This window comes from Polypterus senegalus, chromosome 12 (assembly GCF_016835505.1).
Source record: "Polypterus senegalus isolate Bchr_013 chromosome 12, ASM1683550v1, whole genome shotgun sequence".
In the NCBI taxonomy this organism is placed as follows: domain Eukaryota; kingdom Metazoa; phylum Chordata; class Cladistia; order Polypteriformes; family Polypteridae; genus Polypterus; species Polypterus senegalus.
In genome coordinates, this window is record NC_053165.1 from 40,041,032 (window position 1) to 40,066,498 (window position 25,467).

The 25,467-nt window shown below is 37.0% G+C and overlaps 1 protein-coding gene across 1 annotated transcript in view; it reads right to left on the reverse strand.

Annotated features, from left to right (window-relative positions):
* nup210 (nucleoporin 210) overlaps window positions 1-25,467 on the reverse strand; it is a 232,127-nt gene that overhangs the window by 85,661 nt on the left and 120,999 nt on the right. The window contains exons 15-24 of the mRNA XM_039770930.1: window positions 22,649-22,867; window positions 21,618-21,791; window positions 19,343-19,535; window positions 19,081-19,187; window positions 18,807-18,911; window positions 18,618-18,719; window positions 16,140-16,268; window positions 15,882-16,009; window positions 10,232-10,367; window positions 7,419-7,481 (exon numbers count right to left, since the gene is read on the reverse strand). Coding sequence (XP_039626864.1) covers window positions 7,419-7,481; window positions 10,232-10,367; window positions 15,882-16,009; window positions 16,140-16,268; window positions 18,618-18,719; window positions 18,807-18,911; window positions 19,081-19,187; window positions 19,343-19,535; window positions 21,618-21,791; window positions 22,649-22,867 — 1,356 coding nt within the window. The remainder of the gene's footprint in view (window positions 1-7,418; window positions 7,482-10,231; window positions 10,368-15,881; window positions 16,010-16,139; window positions 16,269-18,617; window positions 18,720-18,806; window positions 18,912-19,080; window positions 19,188-19,342; window positions 19,536-21,617; window positions 21,792-22,648; window positions 22,868-25,467) is intronic.

Here is a 25,467-nt window from a genome sequence, read left to right on the forward strand (position 1 = left end):
CCAAGAAAAAAAAAAAAAAAACATGAGGGCATTTTCAGGAAAGATCAGAGTTTTCTCATATCATGGATAGATTTTTTCATTAGATTGGGTTTTTCAATCAAACGATTTTTAAATCTACTTAACCCTGTTATAGATAGAGTCTAGACCATTGCAGGGCACATTCTAGCACTCTACCACTCCCACTCATAACTGGCCAATTAAGACTTCACAGTTAACCTAACATGCACATTTGGGTTGTAGGAATGGAGCTGGTACACCAAGAGAAAAAGCCATGTAAACATGGGAAGAATACAAACTACAGAGGCCAGGATCTAAAACCAGGACTATAGCTTTGTAAGGTAGGAGCTATATCCATTGCTCCACCAATTCATTGCGAGATTGGATTCTAAAACAACTACTAAGTCTAAATACATATAAAGTATGTCTTAAAAATACAGACTGTAGGTTGGAGAAAAACTGCACATTAACATGTTAAAACACCCTGCTTTACCAGCTGAAGCACATTATTCTCTGGGTATTCTCATGAAGTATCAGAGTGTAAGAAGGGTTCTTGGCAAATGATACGCTTAAATGTACATTTACTCCATTCCCATTTTTAATAAGATGTTATTCCTAGGATAATGGTGTGACATTTGCATTTATTGTTTGGGTATGTTTACATTTTCTAGCCTTAAACAGTCAGTGTTCAGGTCAGTGTAGAAACACAAAGTACCCACTTAACACTGCAAAGGAATGAAAGAAAGTCATCATGACTGCTAATAAAATTTCTTTAGGAGGAAAATCTGGGAAAAGAATAGCACTGTATGTGTTGCTACTGTGTAACTGTCAGCTTATCTTTTCTCTCAGCAAGTTTAGTCAAAGGACTATTGTGGAAGAAATTAAACTGAAAATATATTAAAGAACTAATTATCTCAATGAACCAGGCAGGAGGAAGCTTGTTTACTGTATTTTTAATTTCTCTACATGAAGAGGAATACACTCCATCACAACAGCCTGTGAAGGAATAATCACAGAACAAAGGCAGAGAATCATACTTATAGATAACTGAGTTTGCATAGCAGAGCTGAATAAATGCTTAAACATCTAACATTTACTCTGACTGGTTCATTAGTTTTCACACCCAAATATATACCTAAAATAAAAGTCTCATTTCACTACATTCTTGTACTTTACAATACCTTCCAATAGTTCTTGAGCTAAGTACAACACATTCTTTTATGGAGTTTCTATGTGACAACTGTGACAAGTCTTACTGGGTACATGACAGTCAGCCACTTCTTCAACCATCACCCAGAACACTCTTGTTCTTTGTTGTTCACTTGACCTTTATCTGGTTTCCTGATATGCTTGAGCAAGCTTACACAATATTTAACACTTTATGCTACTTCTAAATAGATTCTATATTACTGTATTAATGTGGAAAGCATACCAAAAACACTTCATGCACAATAACTAGAATGCTCTTGAATGACTATGTGACCCCTTAATGTCATTTTACATTCACACTATCTTCTCTTTTCAACTAAGCAAGAAGGATGTCTCAGTGGTACACAATATCTCCAGCTTGCAGATCTGTAGCTGATGGAATATGCCATGAGTAAAAAAAAAAAAAATCGGTGAATTTATTGATATGGATTCAAAAAGTCAAAACACATGCTGAAATGTGAATTAGCTGAAATCTTAAATACCAACCTGATACTATGATAGGATTAAAAAGTAAACTGCAAAAAAAGACAACACTTGCAATTCTTCTTTAAATCAATAACACAGATCCAGTTATGCTAAGCGAAACAAGGTTCAAAATAATACAAATGAATGGTTAAGTTGAAAAATGATTTACGCATTATTTTTAAGTCTGTAAAATCTTTTAGGTTCAAGAGTTTTAACTTGGTTACAAGCTTATCAAAAGGTAAGTTACGTTAGGATTTCATCTGTGAAAGACCAAGAAAAAGGTTGTATAACACAGCCATCATTTTATATTAATTTCTGCTAAAGTGATGACAAATGTAAATGACAGACAGTCACACAGAAAACTTTAAAACAACGAAATAATAGATTGATGGAATGAAATTAAGGTATTAAGTTGGTGCCTGGCATCATATAGAAGTACCGAAATAGAGACAAGTTAAAATGTTGCAATTCTTGGTGTCAACTGCCAATTAAGATTTTCAAAAAAGATTTGTTGGTTTATCTGCACAAGCATACAACTGAGCACAAAATATGTTGTGTGCATTTGCTTCCAACAATTACTCAGAAGATGGAATAGAATCTGATGAACAGTTAATTACATCTTTAATTGATATTACTATGACAGCAAAATGAAAAGCAGTTATGAAAAAAGCTTAATTGCATTATTCTTACAACATGCTCCATATATCCCTTAATTTCTGACCAGTAATTACACTAATAATTACTAATATTGAATTAAGACATAATTAATGTGCAAGGTTACCACAAAATGCAATCTGGGTTAAAGGATTAAGCTTTATATCCCAGCCATGTTCTGTATTGCAGTTTGAAAGAGATTAAAACACATTATTTTCTAGTTCTGGTAGGCAGTCTGCCAAGAATAAAGATGTAGCATATAGAATGATGTTACTAGTGAAATATTTGCTTCTGACAGTTTAAAGTCACACATTAAATTAGTAGACAAGATGTTGGCATCTGTTAAATGGATAAGGTGGATATCTGCATGATTCCTTTAATAATTACATATATATTTAAGGATCCTTTGATCCAAATGATCAAACTTGAAAGACCCAGTTTCTGTATTACTTTAGAAAGTGTCTTTGAGTCTACTTTCATTCTTAACTAAATACTTACATTATTACATCTATAATTATGCAAACCTTTCCTTGTCATTTTTTCTAATACTTTATCATCAGGCAAGGTTTTTGACATTTTTACTTTACTCTGGCATATACTTAGTGGCAAAAACATTGTTGCACCCAAAAGAATTAATGTAAACAGTCCAAAACCTAAGAGCTAGTATAAATATTTGTATTGCTACTTTCCACTCCTCTTCTGATATATTAATTGAGAGATATTTTTCCCAGTGTATAAATATTTGTAACCAAAAAATAATTCCAAACCCAAAAGCAAATAAAAATCAGTCAAAAACAATGGTAAGAAATTCTTGCCAACACCACACACAAATTCCCAAGGAATGACAGCTATGTGTAGTCAGCCATTGTCCTCCTGGAAAAGAGTAACTCTGATAAAAAGGTTGTACAATGAATTGCAGGACCACTGACAAAAATACTCAAACTGCCCAAAACAAGGCACAGAAGTGAAAGGTTATTCCAGGCAAGGGCACCCAACACAATGACAGGCAGGCACCCACTGTCAACTGTGGCATTTTCTGCATTGTCTCCATGACAGAATCATGCAGTAACTAGTCCCTATTTGAAAGACATGAAGGCAGTCCAAAAGAACTGTAGCTGCTTAAGTCACACAAAAAGCAACACAGACTGTGATGTGGATTGTTTGGGGTCAAAATGAGCATAATGAATGAAGACTCAGTTTGGCCCATGATAAGCAATAGATGGTGAACAAAAATAAGGTACACCTCTCAGAAGATAGTGAAAAGCATTGAAGAGGAGCTGCAATGCCATGCCTTCTATCTGATTATCTTACTGTGTCCTGGTTCAGCATGTCTACTTTACCAAAATGCTTTGAACATATTTTGTAAATACTGTACATGTAACACGAACATATCTCAGTTAATTCAGTTTAGGGTCATGGGGGTTGAAGCTATCCTAACATTGGAGACAAGGCAACAATCATTCACCGAAAGATGACAGGTCTATACACACTAGCACAGGGTCAATTAAGAATGGCCACATCTTTGAAGATGTGGGAGGAAAACAACGCCACCAGAAGGAAAACCTACGCAGACATTAAGGAGAATACAGTGGTGTGAAAAACTATTTGCCCCCTTCCTGATTTCTTATTCCTTTGCATGTTTGTCACACAAAATGTTTCTGATCATCAAACACATTTAACCATTAGTCAAATATAACACAAGTAAACACAAAATGCAGTTTTTAAATGATGGTTTTTATTATTTAGGGAGAAAAAAATCAAGCATTTGCGATAACTTGCAATGAGTCTTTTACAGCGCTCTGGAGGAATTTTGGCCCACTCATCTTTGCAGAATTGTTGTAATTTTATTTGAGGGTTTTCTAGCATGAACCGCCTTTTTAAGGTCATGCTATAGCATCTCAATTGGATTCAGGTCAGGACTTTGACTAGGCCACTCCAAAGTCTTCATTTTGTTTTTCTTCAGCCATTCAGAGGTGGATTTGCTGGTGTGTTTTGGGTCATTGTCCTGTTGCAGCACCCAAAATTGCATCAGCTTGAGTTGACGAACAGATGGCCGGACATTCTCCTTCAGGATTTTGGTAGACAGTAGAATTCATGGTCCCATCTATCACAGCAAGCCTTCCAGGTCCTGAAGCAGCAAAACAACCCCAGACCCTCACACTACCACCACCATATTTTACTGTTGGTATGATGTTCTTTTTCTGAAATGCTGTGTTCCTTTTACGCCAGATGTAACGGGACATTTGCCTTCCAAAAAGTTCAACTTTTGTCTCATCAGTCCACAAGGTATTTTCCCAAAAGTCTTGGCAATCATTGAAATGTTTCAAAGCAAACTTGAGACGAGCCCTAATGTTCTTTTTGCTTAACAGTGGTTTGCATCTTGGAAATCTGCCATGCAGGCCGTTTTTGCCCAGTCTCTTTCTTATGGTGGAGTCGTGAACACTGACCTTAATTGAGGCAAGTGAGGCCTGCAGTTCTTTAGACGTTGTCCTGGGGTCTTTTGTGACCTCTCGGATGAGTCGTCTCTGCACTCTTGGGGTAATTATGGTCGGCCGGCCACTCCTGGGAATGTTCACCACTGTTCCATGTTTTTGTCATTTGTGGATAATGGCTCTCACTGTGGTTCGCTGGAGTCCCAACGCTTTAGAAATGGCTTTATAACCTTTACCAGACTGATAGATCTCAATTACTTCTGTTCTCATTTGTTCCTGAATTTCTTTGGATCTTGGCATGATGTCTAGCTTTTGAGGTGCTTTTGGTCTACTTCTCTGTGTCAGGCAGCTCCTATTTAAGTGATTTCTTGTTCGAAACAGGTGTGGCAGTAATCAGGCCTGGGGGTGGCTACGGAAATTGAACTCAGGTGTGAAACACCACAGTTAGGTTATTTTTTAACAAGGGGGCAATTACTTTTTCACACAGGGCCATGTAGGTTTGGATTTTTTTTCCCTAAATAATAAAAACCATCATTTAAAAACTGCATTTCGTGTTTACTTGTGTTATATTTGACTAATGGTTAAATGTATTTGATGATCAGAAACATTTTGTGTGACAAACATGCAAAAGAATAAGAAATCAGGAAGGGGGCAAATAGTTTTTCACACCACTGTATGCACATTCCACACAGATCAGAGTGAAATCTGTGAGGCAGTACCACTGTGCTGCCTTACCATGGTGGGGAAAAAAACTCTTAAAGCTGAACGCACGGTAAAGAGATGCGATCGGTTCAGCTGGTGTCTTGCTGCTGCTGCTGGCCAGCTGTGTGTTGTGCTTGTCGTGCTTTGCGTCAATCACTTTAAAGCCTGTATAGCAGCTGTCCTTTTGCCACTTTGCGTCTCTGCCGCTAGTGTTCTGAAGGGGGAGGAGGTGAAGGAGGGGGGGTTGAGGGCTGAATGCACGCTAAGGAGAAGTGCTCGGATTACCTGCTGGCTTGCTGCTGCTGCTGCTGGCAAGCTGCGTGTTCTGCTTTTCGTTGTTTTAAGAGCTGGGAGTACCTGAAGTTTATCTGCCAAAAGCATTCCAACAACTGCTAGGTTAGATGTCAGTGAACTTGTTTTACATTGTAAGTAGGGCATGATGTGCAAAAGTCACTGTCTCATGGGTTTTGCTTCCTATGGTTGTAATGTCTAGTCTTGTGTGTTGTCAAAGTGTCTCTCCGAGATGATCTGGCCTTGATCGCTTTGCTCAACTCCCCTGGTGGCGTGCTACGCTCCTGCCACTTTGCATCTCTCCCGCCCGCATTGTGAAGGGGGGGAGCTGAACATACGCTAAGCAGAAGTGGACGGATCAGCTACAGGCTTTCTGCTGCTTCTGCCAAGATTCCTGCTCTGCTTGTCGCTCTATGTCATAGATCATTTAAAAGCTGTACAGCAGCCGTCTTTCTGTCTCACTGCCTTGTCTTGCGTGACATTAAAATGTCTCTCGTGGGATGTCAAATCACCTTCTGAGAAGATCAAGCCTCGTCTTCCTGGTCTCCCTGCCAAGATTTTTTTTTTTTTTTTATAATAGAGAGATGTTACTTATATCCTTAGCCGGACATCCACATATCATATGTGTTTACAAAGTGTGTTTAAATAAGTTGTGGGAAGGGTATTTTAAGGCTTAAACAATATATAAAAAAAAAAAAATGTTGACTTATATGGTCGTTCTAGATCGTGGATTTCACCTATCGCTGATGGGTCTGGAAAATAACTTCAGCGATAGGCGGGGGATCACTGTACTTATTTTGAACTACAACAGTACCAATAAGAGAATAATGAAACATTCTTTCCTTTTGCTTCCTTAATTTCTATACTGACTAAATTTTCTAAAGTTTTATTAAGAACATTAGTATCTCTTTATTCAAGGTTACTTTGAAATTATAATAACCAAGTGCACATATTAGAGAATTGAATATTCTGATCTTGTGTAATGATATAACTGCTATGCAAGATACTGCTGTAACATTCATTTAAAGCAGCCTCACAAGAGTATGTCGAGTATGGATAAAAGTAAAAATGTTGACTGAATGTTTTATATAATTTAAATACAACACTTAAAGTCAGGTAAAGATGTGAAGTGAACAGAACAGTGCAAATATATTAATAAAATTAAATCAATAGAGATACCGTTTTAAATCCATATGGACTTCAAGAATGTCAGTGCCCAAAGTTAATTTTCCATGGATAACCTCCTTCTCCAAAATTCTTGAATTCACCATATAGAAGTATTTTTGTTATGTAAAGGTTTCTCTTTCTTCAATACATTTATAACTTTCATTGTAAAAGTGGTATCTCCTATTATTCCCTTACTATATAAACAATATATCAGAAACCCAAAATGTGTATGAAACAATACTAAATGTTGTTAAAAATTAACACTGTAAAGCATTTAAAAATACATTGCATTGATGATAATACAAAAATAATATTCTCAAATCAACATAATCCAGTTTAAAGTCACAGGGGCAGAACCTAACCCAGCAGCAATGGCAGACAGGTATGAAGCAGTTCCTGATGGTGCACAAGTCCATTGCTGGAGCCACTCACATGCAAACCCAACACAGAGTCACTAATTAACCTTACATGCATGTCTACATCACAAACAAACATAAATACCTGCATCATCGCTCCAATAATTAAAGTCACCTTCCTGGGAATTAGCCTGAATGGTGGAAAGACCTGTATTAAAAAAAACAGCATTTCAGAATGATTGAGAAACCCAAAACACAACCTTAAAATTACCTTACAATTTCTGGATAGTTTCGATATTCTTTGAAAGTAGTAGGACCTGCTTAATAAAAAATAAGATATTTTCTACAACAAAAACAAGAAGCAGAAACACAAATGTTTTTGGGTGCATTAGAGCCAATTATCGTTAAATAATAAATTCACTATTTTTGAAGTTGAACCTTTTTTTCAATCATGGAAACCAGTTATTTGCGCCAGACACTTGATTTCTTACATGAATCAGTATTTAGTAATACTATTTAAAAAAAAAAAATAAAATGTATTAATTTCTCCCAACAAGGTATGTAAAAGTTAGCAATAGTAGACTAGACAGAGCATGAAACAAAAGACCCTAGAAATTGGAGACCTCTAATGCCTTTAAAGCAGATAAATGTCCAGTTGCACAAAGCACATTTTTTTGTAAACTTATGACAAGAAAATAAAGTTAGTGCTAAAAAGCTACAATAAAATATTTTTCTAATTTTTCCTTGAGCTGTGAGGGTAGAGATTTTCTTCAAATAAAAACACACAATATTTTATTATTTTAAATACACACACACACACACACACACACACACACACACACATACATATAGTGCTACTAAAGCAGCACTGCAGTATTTGGGACACATGCTTAAAGCTACTGAGCACCAGACAATGTTCTTATTAAAAGGGAAAATTATGTGCCTATATTTTTTATCAGCCCCTTCAACAACCCAAACACTTTGAAGTTACACCTTGCAGCACTTAGTTGAGTGTCAATGGCTCAAAAGGATGAAATTAATAAGCATATGTATGAGTCTTTGGTGCCCAGCCGACTTCAAGCAAAAGCCAAAATGAAAAGGACATCTAAATTATATTATTTTTATACTTTAGCATAACAATGAAGTAAGTGATTGTTTAAAAGATGCTAATTTGCCTAATGTAAACCAAAATAATTTTACAACTTTGATTGTGTCATATGATAAATGTACTGCTTGCATGAACACCCCTAATAGCATTACATGTTTTGCCACAGCATGTATTCAATTCCTAAATCTGTTCTTTGTTACATGGCTTGATCTGGCACGTATGCATAAATATGTCCAGTAATGAATTAGAATACTATCTAGAGTTGTCTCCTGCCTAGCACCACATGCAGGTTAGATTAATTAGAAAACAAGTATGAACAAGAGTGTGCACAACTACAAGCTATACTATAATAATATAAAATATAATATTGTGCCCAATCCAGAATTGGCTCATGTCTTGTGCCATTGCTATTAGGAGATATAAAAACTTCTTCCATCTTTGTAATGTTAATACTGAAATCTAGTCACTGCAAATTGAAACTTAAGGTGTTCTTACTGAAGTACGTACACCATAATTAAACAGTAATTTGAGTTTCCTTATTTTGCTATATACATCCTTAAATGTAAATTACTTAAATGAGGCTTGTTGAAAATGTCCTTGAATAGCTTACAGAATTTTGTTTTTAAATTCAATGATAATAAATATATGTAGTAATTAATTTCCAGGAAAGCACTTCAATACTATAAGGTGCACCTCAACACAGTAGTTCTCCCTTCACCATCACATGAACACCTCTGTGTGCAGATTCTGCTCTGTAAAAATATAAACTGCACTCAATGTTACAGCTTTATCAGCAGCTAGTAAATCGAGTTACCTGGTAAAGGATTCCAAAAATTAATTCATTGATTCATCCATCCATCCATTTGGAAACTCGTTTACTTAGTTATGGGGTATAGGAAACCAGTAAAGCAACTATTTATTACTAATATATTAACTATTTATACTAAATAGAATATCACACATAATAAATAATTTGCACTGTACTTGTACAAGTGTAAATTATTTGGTATACTTCTACTACTGCTATGCTGAATTTGTACTTTACTTGTCAACACAGGAGAAAAATACATATGTATGGAATGCTACTGATAGCCTGCAGGTGAGCAACAGATCTATGAAATAAAGCAGTTATTTTTTGTGTTGGGCAGAAATAAGCACCTGCAAAAAAAAAAAATATAACCAAAATGCTTGAAGCTCTAGTCACATCATTCAAGATTCAACATTCAAGAGCAGTGAAAACTAACCTCATATGTAATATGTAGTCAAGGAATAATCTGAATTAGTCAGCTGAATGAAAATGACAATGTCTCACAGCTACAAATTATATTTTTGTGAAAAAAATTGATACACACTTGTGTAACATGAATCTCAAAATGGAAATCATTATTCAATAACATTGTTTGCTTCAAAGTAACAAAATGTATTTCTTTTGTGTGACCTTAGCTCAGACACCCTATTGGCTGCAATGATATACTGTACTATGCAACAGGACTTAAAAAAATAAATACAAAATAAAGTCACAGAAGGTCTAGGGCAAATGACAGCAAGTCTTAATTATGACAAAATAAATGTAATGAAAAATATCACAACCTATCTTATAACAACAAGTAAAATCTGTTTCTTTGTAAGCTTTGTTACAGTTACCTAGGATTGTTACATTGACATATGTCACCCAAAAGACCTTCTGTCAGCTTTTCAGTATAAATGTACTTTTTTCTCCATCACATTGTACACATATATGCTTTTTAACAAGATTTTTTATTCTGTGCATCTCTGCTTATGCAAAGGAGTAACTTTGAATTTCAAATATGAGAGAAAAAAATATAATTGAACAAAGTTTTTAAACATACTTCAATTGGTTGAGGAGCAGAAGTAATCCGTTTGCCATTTTTATCTACAACAACAGCAGAAAGACTTGTCTGCCCAATTGTTATTCCTTGGACTAGAAAAGATGCTGTGTCATTTTCCATAGAGTCACTCAGTGGTCTGCAATATAATTTAAAAAACAAAGAAATGTAAATATATATTATACACACACATTTTAAAATAGATACCATCCGTCCACTGTCCAACCCGCTATATCCTAACACAGGGTCACGAGGTTCTGCTGGAGCCAATCCCAGCCAACACAGGGCACAAGGCAGGAAACAATCCTGGGCAGGGTGCCAACCCACCACAGGACACACACAAACACACCCACACACCAAGCACACACTAGGGCCAATGTAGAATTGCCAATCCGCCTAACCTGCATGTCTTTGTACTGTGGGAGGAAACCGGAGCACCCAGAGGAAACCCACGCAGTCACAGAGAGAACATGCCAACTCCATGCAGAGAGGACCCAGGAAGTGAACCCAGGTCTCCTTACTGCGAGGCAGCAGCGCTACCACTGCGCTACTGTGCTGCCTCAAAATAGATAGCAATCATGAGTAATTCTCTGCAATATAGTGTTAATGAATTTTACAATTCCTTCTATATAGTTAATGCTACACATGACAAGATGAGAACTGTAATTGAAATTGCTTTTCAAAATAAATCCCTTCAATAAATATTGATCAACATGCATTACTAACATACAGAACTGGGTACTATAAAAGAGGAGTAGGCAGAATGAAATAAGAGACATCAGGCTCTAAAGTTCACTGCATCTCGCAAATACTCAAAAGAGATTAATGTGTAGTGTAATGAGGTCAATGCCTTAAAAACAAAGCTCATCCATCAGGAGTACAGAACTTGCAGAGACAATGTAAAAATTGCAGGTCTTAAAGGAGACACTGGGAAGGATAATCCAATCCTTTTTCCACGTATAAATGCAGCTGAAGTGGTCCCCAAATCTTAAAACTTAATATCTTAGATTATGCAAGTACATTGGTTCTTCCATGCTGTGCAGATTCAACTGGTACTCATCTCTTATTATTACATTCTAGATATTTTTGGACTGCAGCTTTCTCTGAGGTGAAGCACAGTGTTCCATTAAAACAGATGAGGAAAGACAATGGTTCCAGTTGTTATAAACCAATAATGCAGGGCTTTAGTTGTATTTACCTTATACTGCTAAGCTGAAAATATATGTTTTAGATCGGTGCATTCAATATTTAACTCTCCATTGCAGACACTTGCCACAATTACAATTTACTGTATTCATCCAATCTTAAATTAGTTAATGTTCAAGTTGCTCCTTATCTTATAATCCTTTTAGATAATTGACTCTCTATTTTTATTGCCATCTAAGGGCTGCTTCTAGGTTAGGAGTTTGGGGATTGTATGCTTACTCTGCTGGCCTACCTGTTTCTGGCTCTCTGTTGACATTCATAGCATCCCTGTGGATCACCAGGTACTGCATTTAATTCTGTTCCTCATGTCCATTGTAGTTTTTCCTTGCTTAAGTGCTATTTCTTCTAAATGGCTTTATTTACTGTTCAAACTTAATTCTAATGATGTGGACTGGAATGGCATCAGGCCGTTTTTCTTGCTTTTATTTTTTTATAATGGGTTTTTCTATTTTGTAAAAGGCATGGGGTCAGCTTCTTTGGTAATTTGTAGTTAGTCACTTGTTGTGGTGTGAAATTTTGCATATAAGTTGATAAATATTTTGTATGTCTTTATTTGTACGGTTAAGTACCCCCAACCACTTTTTAGGAATGAGTCTTTGTAATTTTATGACAGGGTTGGGGGAAGTGCCTCATACAAATTTAACAAATGTTTCTTTGCAGGGCTCTCTCAATCAGCCTACACAGGAAAGCCAGACTGCCTAGCTGGCAAGCATCACCTTAACAAATGGTTTTGGGTGCAGTTGTGAAAGTATTCTATGCCCCATTGGTCTAAAGTATACCTGTTAGGTACTGGCTTGTATCAGAAGCCTTTAAATACCATGACACCCTATTGGCTGCAGAAGTTGGACAGAGAATCTATACATTTGCTTGCTTTCCCTCTCTCTCTGTCTCTCTTACAAACACCATGAACTGAAAAGGACAACACAATGAAGAGCGCAGCTCGGCAGCCATATTGAGACAGGCATGAGGCCTGTTCTGAAGAAAGCTGATCAAAAATGAGGACCCAACTAGAGACATTTTAAGTACCTAATAAGTTTGTGTGCCACCTGAAACTAAACATCAGCAGATTGTATGATTGCGAATATTCAAATGTACTTTGCTTACTGTTAATATTAACAGTATAGCATGAAGGTTATCAATAATACATTGTTTAAATTGTAACTTAACTCCTGCTTGTCTTTTACTACACCTAATTGCCTGAGGTTATAGATGTAGAAGGGAAGGTGGGGAGAAGTTATATGATACAATACCTTAAAAACAGTGGTAAGTCTGTGAGATTTGAGGGATTCTGACAAAGGCTACATAATAATACAAAAGGGTAAAGTAGAGTAATATATTACTCTACCAAGACACAACATTACTGCTGGAAGTACGGGATGATATTATATAGGAGGTTTTTGGTGGATGCCTGAGCTTAGAGAGTCCTGGATGTTTGCATTTTTGAGATTAAGAATTTACAATCAAGTGGTGACAATCTGGGTAAGTTTTATAACTTGTATGTGGAGATAGGTGGTTAGAAATTGTTGCTTGCCCCATTCTTTTTCTTATGGACCTCACCAGTTTTTTTCTTTAACTTTATTTATGTTAATTTACTGAAGATCTAAACTTGATCAATTCCTGCTGGTTGTGGCACTCTTAGCAAGTGAGTTCTAATTTTCCTCTGCTCAGAATAAATCACAGATTCCATATGGAATACGTTATTTTTTGCCACTGCTTTCTATTCTACTGGGCGGTCTCATGGTCTGGAATCCCTACAGATTTTATTTTTTTCTCCAGCTGTCTGGAGTTTTGTTTTTGTTTTTTCTGTCCCCCCTGGCCATTGGACCTTACTTATTCTATGTTAATTAATGTTGACTTATTTTGTTTTCTTATTGTGTCTTTTATTTTTCTATTCTTTATTATGTAAAGCACTTTGAGCTACTGTGTGTATGGAAATGTGCTATATAAATGAATGTTGTTGTATTAGTTTTAGGTGCCTTGTTAAGCTTCTTCCTCTCTGTTCTGTTTCCTACAGTTGCACCAATCACTTGTCACACCATGGGACTTTGAGGTGGCAATTGAAAAAACTCACTTCTCAACAAACTTTTTTGCTGTCAACTTAGAGGAGTTCCTGTTGTCCAGTCTAGGGAGTATATACAACACTGAAAGGTACCTGAGAGGCAGCTAGTAAGCTGCTAATAAAGTCTTTTATCTGGTTTTCATCAGACCTTTCAGTGCAAACTCCACTGAATTCCTGAGCTTAAATCCCATCTTTCACACCTGGAAAGGATGTGCTCCATTATGTTAATAAAGGTCACACATTTTTAATTGTCAAAATTCCCCCAGAGCTTAAAGGTCAGGAAACAGATTCAAATTCACAGCAATATGATACATTATTGGACACCTGAGGTCAGGCTACGCACCCTTCTTGTGTTCAGAATCAGGAAAACTACTCTTTTGCCCCGGTACCCTTTATCGATACTTACAAAATGAGCCCCAGATAAACCATCCATTCATTTTCCATGCCAGCTTATTCTGAGCAGGACCATAAGAAAACTGGAACCAATTTCAGCAAGTATCTGATACAAGGCATGAAGAAGCCCTGGAGAGGCTCATCACAGACCATCAAATAATCAAAAATGTCATTAATAATTAAAATATCGTATTAATAAGATAATATCTTCATAATGTTATCTTCCTCATTTGGGCATCTAAAATAAACGCCTCTTTTTCTATCTGTGTAGCTGAACTTGAAGTTATGGACTACGACTTATGGCAAAATTGGATGGGTGTCCTCCTGAGCCAATTATCTTAGTTTGGAAAGTTGTCACTTTCCTTCTTTGATATGATCAAGGAAGCCAGTTCAAACAATTACTTAAATGTAAGAATTAACAAGACAGTCTTTCTACTTTTAGAGCAACGAAAGGTCCTAACTTTATGTCAGGGTTTCAGACCCTACTTTCTTATAAACACAGATGCAAAACTATTAGCCAGGATTTCTGCTCATTAACTACAGAGAGTCTATTTGCAAATGTATCTATTCTGATTAATCTGCCTTTACATGTACAATTATTGATGGTTTTGGATGAAATGCACAGACTCGTAAAGGTCACTGATTCTGCTTCATCCCTTGTAAACCCAGATGCACTCTTCTTTCTCCTGATGCAGACATGGCTTTAGATCATATCAGCTGACCATTCTAATGACAAGTCATGGATAGAATGGGCTGTGTAAATATGATTAATACCCTATATAATTTCCCCACTGCAATCCTCCTAAATAACTGTATTTCACATTCCTCTTTTTAGTAGAGGAGCCAGGCAGGCATTTCAACCTTCCCGCCAAAAAAAAAAAAAATCACTATATGCATATAAAACACACAGCTTCTAACACCTGTTACAGTTCAACATTCCAATCATAATATCTTTACATAGCTAAATGTCCTTCTAAATTTGTTTCTAACTTTCGAAACCTTGTCCAGTTACGGAATTTATACGTCTAGGACCTTTTTTTTAACCTCTTAATGACCTTTGTAGCCAAACCTTCCTTTCTTCCTATATCCCTGTGATTAATACAAAAATATATGTATGTATGGATGGATGGATGGATGTGTGTCTGCTTGGCTGCTGTAGAGGTAAGAACTGCTGTCTCCAAGTTGAAAGGTGACGAGTTCAATTCCGGGTCTTTCATGCATTGAACTGTTTAGAGGAGTGAGCGGCTATTATTATTACTATTAGAAAATAAAAACATAGATTTGATTTACTTGAGTTTAACAGCCAGTGTAAATTTATGGAACTTGTAAAAGATAGTGTTTTGTTTCATTATTCACTTTTACTCTCTCAGTCACAGTCATGCTCCCCCTGACCTGACACTGTTAGTTTTCAAATAAAGACATGCTATAACAGAGGTGAACTCAGATGAGCATGAGGGTTCTACATCAGAAAAAGAGAACAGAAGCCCTCCCCGCAAGAACCGTTCACTCACACACAAAAGAACAATGAAGCTGCACCAGGTATAAAGATGTCACTGTTTGGATGCAGCAAGAAGTTGGGCATCATCCTGTCCTCATCTGAGTTCTTCTCAAGCTGCCTGCTATTTGTGTTGCTTGACACATTTGCAACGGTGATGGGCCCGGGATTACAAGCTTTTTCGTATACTATTCAGAGTAGTCTTAGTGCGTCACTTAAAACTAAAATCTAACTGTAAAGGTTCAAACAAGTTTTAGATAGAAACTGACAGCTGGATAGAGACATTTAAAGATTTCAAGGTTAAGCTTACACCAGACCACAGAAACTGCACTTAATGGAAGAATAATCAGTAGTATCCAGGAATAATAACAATAAACTACTATAATGAACAGAGTCACAATCACTTGTGAAGAATCTTTTCCAATTCTTTTAAATATCACACATACATTATACCTTTCACGCTTCTTGAATAGGAATTAATGTTAAAATAAAACACTTACAGTAATGACACAATCTGAGATGCAGCCTTAAGTTTTAAATTCATGAAAGGGAAATATTTAGCCAAGAAAGGTTTTTTGTTATCATCCAGAACACGTACATGAGCTTTCACCGATTTGCCAATCTCGACCTGCAGCAAAAAAAAAATCCTGACACATTTATGACCACATTATTATTGCTCATACTCAAGTTCATCTCTCTATCTACATTTAAAAAAAAATTATATTAAGTTAAATATTTACAATTAATATTGCACGAACCTTGTCAACAACTCTAACATAAACCTCATGAATATCTGAAATATGCACAGTGGCTCTGGCAGGAGCTGGAAATGCCAAGCATAAATCATGAACCATCACTGTTAGAGACCCTGGGTGTAGGGGATGAACCTAAAAAAAAGTAAAGAATAAAAAAAAAAAAAAAAAATCAGGTTTATTTAAAAAAAACAAAACACAAATGAGGACCTATTTGGTTTCAGTAGCTTTCCGACTTACAGAAATTAAATATTTAAATTACACTGCAGCCTAAATATTGGGTGTTTTTTGTGTGAAGAAAGATAAAAGACAGTTAAGGGAAGGTTGGAGGATACTGCGCCCATGGTAGCCGAGACAGTTTTTATGTTTAAATGTAGTTTCAATTTTTTTTTCATCCTAGCACTATTGGCACAAAGATTAAAGCAACATTTTGTCCCAATTAACATACATTTATTGATTGATTGCTTACAAAGAGCTGGCTAGAAAAGAGTAAAAAATAGTAGGAAAAACTTCTGTCTAAACTTTAACAAGCAAAGAGAACAATTTTGCTGACCCATGTAGAAAGTATGCTATATACTGTATCACATTTTTAAAAACATACTGGGCTTCTTCACAGTGATGTAAATGGGGACCTTAGAATATAACTGATTACTTGTACTATGTGGCCTGCAGAAAAATGTACAAATTTGAACAAGCCCTAAATAAACTAGGCAGAAACTGAGTAAATTCACGCTATCAATAGTGGTAACATTCCTGAAAGACCCCACAGATAAGGAAAACTTGGATACAGAAGCATTTATCATATGGGAAAAAAGTGGAAGGGTTCAAGGGAACACAATGAGGACCAGTTGGGGGGGGGAGACAGGGTTGGGCGGATGCTGCGGCTGTCTGCTTCCTCAGGTTGATCGATAGAAACCTTGCTACAACTTTTACATCCTCTATAGTGAAATTCGATTGTCTCCTGGGTAAGCCAATCTGAAAACTGCACTAAACCATCCAATCAGTAGTAGAGTTGGGTGGTGTGTACAAAGAAAAGGGAGTTAATCATTACGAGCCTATGTTATAATACATTTTTCTTTAATATTTATGTCACTATATCTGGACAGAACTGTTATGAGTTTCATTCACATATGCATGCAAAGTTTGGCACACAGGGGCTCAGCATTTAGAATTGTCAACCAAGCATAGACTAGATAGCCAAAGACAACTGGAGGATTGTATAGTCAGCTTAAACACAGAACAGTATTTTTGTCCTCTGTCAGTACAAAATCTTCCTTCCTTGATGGGAGAATGAGAACAGGCATGTAGGCATTATGCTATTTCTGTATTTTACGGGGGAGGAGTTTGGTCCCTAACTGCCCTTGTTTGGAGACCAGAGAAGACCAGCAAGTGAAGCAGACAGTATTAAAAGGCTTGGACAACAGCCAAACCCTTTGAAGCAAGTGTCAGACCTTCGTCCGAAAACCCTCTCAGTGTGGAGACGAAAAATGGCAGACTGCGTAGATCCAGACTCCCACCTGGAAAAAAGTCTTTGTCATATGCTTCCCGTCTGTAACTGAGTCAACCATCGGTAAATGTAAGCTAAAGTATATTTTTCTCATGTGATTCTTATACCACCGTAATCACAATGGGAGGGATATTGCCTTTTCTGTCATATTACTATATTGTTTAGTTACTTCATGTGCCGCAATTTCAAAAGAACACATTTCCGGAGAGCTAATGCCTCTTAAGGAAACAGCCTAATAGCCACACTTATTGGGAAGGGAATTCCTTGTTTTGTGGGGAACAATTTTAAGGCCCAGGCCCCATCATGAACGGGGTCCAACGGCTTACCCACAAATCCCAGCACTGAAATGTGCATTAATCCATTCAGTGTAGTGCATATGCAGCACTGGATATCTAGTCACACACAACTGTTATTGCTGAATCTCATGCTCAACAGGCCTCTCAGAATTTATTTTTTTCTGTTGCGCATGTACAACCCCCTGATGTCTTACTAAACTCCTAAACACCCGCAGCACCGCAGTGAGAACCTTATCTGTGAAGAAGTGCGATTAGACTGTGGGTGTTGCAAAATGGGTTCCACTTTTATAACAGCAGATAAGATAATCTGAGAATGGAATCTGTAGATAGCAAGGATTTACTGTATATGTGAAGGCCAGATTATCAAGTTTGATCAACCAATTCTGTATTAGTGACATCACCAAAAAAAAAATTTCTGTTACTGCTCTTTGTTTGTCATGGAATTATAGACTCCTGTTGCTCTAAACAGCCTTTCTCCCACAACAGGTACAGACAAATGAGTCTTAAATTACTTAATCTGTGTCAAATGACTGACAACATGCAGCAGTTTTACACTGGGAGGGCTTGTCAAGAAACATGATTAAACAGATACCCTCAGGGTAGTATGAAATCAAGTGCAGCAGTACAAATGACTACTATTTAATTTCAGACCAGAAGAAATGGGATAATCAACATACTAACCTCAGCAACTCCTTTTTCTTCTTGATAGACCACATTTCCAATTCTCTCCACACTTGTGTTAACAAAGAAATAGCCGGAGCCCTGTAGGAGACTCAGCTCAACCTAATAAATGAAGAAATTAACACACAACAATAGCAATATAATTTCAGTGCAAAACTGCAATAGATCTCAAGGAACTGGAGGACATACCCGAACATCTGGGTGGCTGTAAATAGTAACAGTTTCAGGAAAAACTTTTACATCTTCTACCAGCAGCAGTTCAATAGTGGCTGAAACAGGAGTGAGGCGGTCATACTGAAAAAAAGAACTTAAAGTGAGGACTTCCCAAAAAGATGATGGATGGGGGTGATACAGTGCAAGTACAATTCAACAATACTCCTAACTCTTATTACAACACATTTGAGAATTCATAGAAAAAAAAAATGTAGTATTAATATATTCATACTCATGAAAATTAACCTACCACCTTCTGAACTCTGGCTGCATTCAAGTGGGAAGTTTGGTACCCAATAGCAGTTACAGTGATGGAAACAAGTCCTGAATCTCTGTGTACAAGAACGGTCTGGCGACCTTGTGGGAAAAAAAAATAGGTAAACATCAAATGAAGTCGCAAGCAGAAAGGGCTGCAACTACATCGTTTACTACCTATTGATTAAACCCTCAATGTAGGACTGTAGAATAGCAAAAACAAAGTGGAAAAAAACGCCTTTCTAGTATCTTGATACCTTGAAGCTTCTTCTGTCGGTGTGCATCTTCATAGAGAGACAATTCCATTGGCATATAAGGCTCAATACTAGCTAGAGACACCTTTGTTGAGTCCCACAGAATGCTCAGAGAGCTGAAGTTGTCAAATCGACGGCCTTGTTCATCATATGCAGCCAAGTCCAGTACAGGATTGCGATAATTTGACACAGGGACCTGACAAGAAAAAAAAAAATGTAACTGCTAAAAGATCTCTCTATTACGCATTTGTCCCTATCAAAGACCTACTAATATACAGTTATATGTAAAAGTTTGGGAACCCCACTCAGCCTGCATAATAATTTACTTTCAACAAAAAAAGATAACAGTGGTATGTCTTTCATTATATTAGGAACATCTGAATATTGGGGTATTTGCTGAACAAAGATTTTTAGTGAAACAGTATTTAGTTGTATGAAATTAAATCAAATGTGAAAAACTGGCTGTGCAAAAATTTGGGTCCCCTTATAATTTTGCTGATTTGAATGCATGTAACTGCTCAATACTGATTACTTGCAACACCAAATTGGTTGGATCAGCTCGTTAAGCCTTGAACTTCATAGACAGGTGTGTCCAATCATGAGAAAAGGTATTTAAGGTGGTCAATTGCAAGTTGTGCTTCCCTTTGACTCTCCTCTGAAGAGTGACAGCATAGGGTCCTCAAAGCAACTCTCAAAAGATCTGAAAACAAAGATTGTTCAGTATCATGGTTTAAGAGAAGGATACAAAAAGCTATCTCAGAGGTTTAAACTGTCAGTTTCAACTGTAAGGAATGTAATCAGGAAACGAAAGGCCACAGGCACAGTTGCTGTTAAACCCAGGTCGAGCAGGCCAAGAAAAATACAGGAGTGGCATATATGCAGGATTGTGAGAATGGTTACAGAAAACCCACATATCACCTCCAAAGACCTGCAAGAACATCTTGCTGCATATGGTGTATCTGTACAACGTTCTACAATTCAGTGCAATTTGCACAAAGAGCATCTGTATGGCAGGGTGATGAGAAAGAAGCCCTTTCTGCACTCACGTCACAAACAGAGTTGCTTGTTGTATGCAACTGCTCATTTAGACAAGTGAGATTCATTTTGGAACAAAGTGCTTTGGACTGATGAAACAAAAATTTAGTTATTTGGTCATTACAAAAAGCGCTTTGCATGGCGGAAGAAGAACACCGCATTCCAAGAAAAACACCTGCTACCTCCTGTCAAATTTGGTGAAGGTTTCATCATGCAGTGGGGCTGTGTGGTTAGTTCAGGGACTGGGGCCCTTGTTAAAGTCAAGGGTCGGATGAATTCAACCCAATATTAACAAATTCTTCAGGATAATGTTCAAGCATCAGTCACAAAGTTAAAGTTACACATGGGTTTGGATATTCCAACAAGACAATGACCCAAAACACAGTTTGAAATCAACAAAGGCATTCATACAAAGGGAGAAGTACAAATGTTCTGGAATGGCCGTCACAGTCCCCTGACTTGAATATCATCAAAAATCTATGGGATGATTTGAAGCAGGCTCTCCATGCTCGGCAACCATCATATTTAACTGAACTGGAGAGATTTTGTATGGAAGAATGGTCAAAAATACCTCCATCCAGAATCCAGACACTCATCAAAGGCTACAGGAGGCATCTAGAGGCTATTATATTTGCAAAAGGAGGCTCAACTAAGTATTGATGTCATATCTCTGTTGGAGTGCCCAAATTTACGCACCTGTATAACTACTGTTTCCATAAGGCATGTCATATATTAAAAGGAAGTTGCTACTTTGAAAGCTCAGCCAATGATAAACAAAAATCCAAAGAATTAAGAGGGGTTCCCAAACTTTTTCATATGACTGTAAATCTAATGATGTGAAAGTTGTTTTGCTTTTGCATTTTGATTTAGTTTATGAACATTTACTTTATCACTACAAAATAACCTGAAAAGCTCAACTTTCCGATTACGTTTTTTACCAGGAAAAATGTCAAGAGATTAACTTTATATATGAAAAACCATGGACTAAGTGAGGTCACTAAATAAATTAATTGTTGGTGGTATTAATTTACTTAAAAGCACAATGATACAGAAAAAATAAAAACCGAAGTCAATTAAACAGTACTTACTCAGAGTTTAAATGCACACATTCTAAAATGACTTGCTTATAATAACTTCTTAAAAAAAATACAAAAAAAAGTAATATAACTGGCTGCAAATAGTATACAGAAAATGACATGGAAAAAAAATACGGCCTTGAAATTTACTGAACAAACTCTCTTACCACTTGTTTGTTTTGTTGCAGCAGTGGACAGGAAAGGTCAAGCTGTGGGCTTGTATAAACTGGTACCAAAGTCAAACGTGAAGGAGGGGTACAAACAAATTTGACTACTGCTGGCTCCACGGCAGGAAAGGGGTTGGTCAGGCTGGCATGATTTCCCACGGTAACTGCCAAAACCTGGTGAAGAGAAACAACCACAAAAATAATGAGATTTCACACTGTCACTTTTCTCAAATCAATGCATGAAACAAGACCAAAACTTCTTAACTCTGCTCTCCTGACTTTTAGCATTTTGCATTTAAAGACTTACTTTTGCCCAGAATGACATCAAGAGTATAAATGAAGCTGACACTGCATAAAGCTATTGGATCACAGTTCTTTTATACAAGTATTAACGAAAAACAGGAAAATTCAATGTATAACATTACTTAGAAGGAAACTTGAATGGGACGAGTAACAATTTGAAATCAAAATAAAGTATTATAGATAATAAAAATAAAAGGAGTGTCCGTGTATCCTTCCAGTTCCTATGTCTCTGTCATTCCAACAGGTGGTGCATCACAATCACTTGTAGCAATGAATTTTATTACTACAAATGTTTGTAATGTGCTATCTGTTGGAATGACAAATGCAAGGCATTTTATTACTAAATACATTACAAAATACTTTCCAATAGATGGTGCACTGCAAATGTTAATGCTGAGGTGCATGTTGATTAAATTTCAACTTTTCTTAGACGAGAAGGACAGCTAGTCAACATATAACAGTATATAGAAAACAGCTGTAAGTTTTCCGCTTGTATTAATTACAAATGAGATCTTCCATGTAATCTAACACTCCCTTCATTTAAACACACTGGTTTGACGGAATACTAGAGTTGCACTGACTCATGCTTTCATCTACGGCGAACAAAAGCAAGTCAGAGGTCCAGTGTGGCAGTAAAATATTGCATGAAGACACAACCTAAAAAAGACAAAACAAATTGACAACATCATATTATGATATACTCCTCAAATCATTCAAAAATTACTTACCTGCTCTCCCAAAGCTTGGCACGTTGCTCTGACCCAGTGCTGATAGTAATTTCTTGAAGCAGGGCCAAAAAGGGACAGAGTAACACTCCCTGAATCCTCTGCAGTAAGATTCCTAAAGAATTTAGATGGTTCCAGGACCCAAGGCTTTGGCCCACCTTCAAAAAGCATGTCTTTTGATGAACCCAAAGTTACCAGAGCAACAGAAACAGGATCCACTGCCTAATTTCAAAAGAACACACCACAGATATGGTTTTAGATGAAAATGTGTCCATTTTTACATAAAACACTATGCATTAGGAAACAAGAGCAATTCAAAATCCTACACCTCTTTCAAAAATGAAGTTGCTTACAATATACATCTTTTCAGTTATTAATTCCTTGTAGGGTTTGAAGTCTAACCACTGTCTTTTAGTACATCTCCATTAAGGCACTTCTCTTTTGGAAGAAAAATAAGGGATGACGTTTTTTAAACAGTTAGTATTCATACTAGTATAATTAGCCAGGGCACATAGTAGTACGTACTACTATGTACACTGGCTAATTATAAACTTACAATACAAAATACATCATGATTATACTGATATATTATTGAAAATCCTTCTATAGATAATTTCTTTATATCCTGCAGTCATAATAATATTTCACACTTGTCATATAATTTTCTGAAAAATACCCACAAACCTCCATCCTATTATCACAGTACCACAAAGTTTGCACATACCTGGTGCTGTCCTTTCTTTATTATCCCCTGTCCCTGCCTCATCAGCATCACTTGGATTGTGGCTGCTAGTTGGAGCAGAAATGTGAAACACGGACAGCTTTTTGTTCTCAACTGAGCATTCACAGCAGGTAGTGTTTTGGTTGCATATCGTACATTCACCAAGCACTTTCCTTTTCTTAATAGGCTACCCGTTGCCTAAATTTTAAAGCCCAAAGATAACTACGAAAGCTAGGTAACACTAAGTTTTTGGCCACTATGTTATTTAATAAACTGACTGTGTTGTCATGTGAAGTCAATGTCAGCTAGACAAACCATTTTAATAATGCTTGAAACTCAGTTCTTTTTAGTCAATATGACAGATTTTAGGGACAATCTCAAATGCTACTGTAGCTAGCTAGCTAGCTACTTTGCTGTTGCCTACTGCTGCTGGAGTTGTGAACCAATGCAGTGTTTTAAAGTAAATTTTTCTCACCTGTTCTCAACGAAGCTGATATGTTAATACAATGTTAATTACACTGCACTTGCATCCAGCATATTTTTCCCTCACTCAATTTTTGCCTTTTCAGCTCCACCTGTCATTTATCTTTTTCATATGGTGCCCATTCTAAAATGGTAAAATGCAGTGAGTGGCTGAAGAAAATGGAAGGATGGATAATTTAAATTTCATGTGTGCATGGTTTACAGTTTGTGGAGGGGTTGCCTCCTTTTCCTAGAAACCTGAACGCGAAGGGGGTTACTGAGGAGAGGTCCTCTTTTCATGGATTTACTATTTATGAGAAAGGCTTTATGGCTTTATACAGTAGTTTGACCAGCCCAGAAACATCACCGACTCACCGGGAAATCTTGTGATGTTCCTGCTGGTAGTCTATGGTAAATATAATTTTGCTTTCTCACAAAGAATTGTGTATGTGTTCTGTTCAATCCCAGTGAAATGTAGATTAAAACTGATCATGAATCAAACTGCATTTTATCTTCATGCCATGTGCCAAAAAAATACCTAAACAAACTGTTAATAATTTACATAATTTTACTTTTCGTGGAATATCATTCAACATACTATTTTCATCACGGTGACTCAAAAAATGTAATTGACGTATGTGATGGTGTGTGTAGACTCCATGCTATCGGTTCCCTCTGGGAGCCTCTTGAACCCACCACCGCCAATAATGTTTCCAAGGGATGAGCCAAGCAAATTAGAACAGTCACACATTGCAAGGAGTAGGTGAAAAAGTGCAGAAGTGCTTTTATTAAAACAAAATCCAAACAAACAGTGTTAAAAAGCATAGTACAATGTCTTTAATAAATAAATAATCCATTAAAATAAGTGACGGTGGAGGTTAAAACCAATCCAATAAATTAAGCCATTAAAATAAGGTTACAAATTTTACAGGAAGCCGTCATAAGACACATGAGCCCTGGTGCCATCCTTAAAATGGCTATTTCCTCAGCTTATCCTGATGGGACCTTACAGCTGAGGAGACAGCTGCCTGACAGGCATCACCATCTTTCTATGAGTCCAGGTCCCTGGCACTCCATGGCTTTAACAGGGTGCCCCAATCCAGCCACAAGGCTTGGGTTCTCAAAGGCCATGGCGCTCACAATGAGGCTTCTAGTCCAAGCATCACCAACTTCCACTGCCTTCCTGGATTTTTGGTGAGCTGCCTGCACCACCTGGTCAATCTAGCTCCCTAAGTAGTGATCTTCCATGAGTGGTTGCAGGTGCGATAGCCTGAATGCTGCCCCGGGCAGATAATGTGATAATCATGCTGCCTAAGGCAAGGCACCAACCAGGAGACTAGCCGTCTTTTATTAAGATTGCTCGCACCTGCTCCATTCCCCAGCTCAAGCACATCCATTATTTATTTATTAAAAACCTGCCAACCATCCACGGACCTCACTTTATCACAATGTGAAAGGATCAATAAAAACTGCTATATCCAATTAGTTAGGATCCCATCTGGTTGCTTCCCACAGCCCACTGGAAGTCCCGTGATAGATCAAAGAAATGATATCTCTGAACTCTGACCTAGAAGCATCTAGGAATTCTCCAGGTGTAAAAGCAAAAAGATGTTGAGAATACAGTCGACTGGCCTTTCTA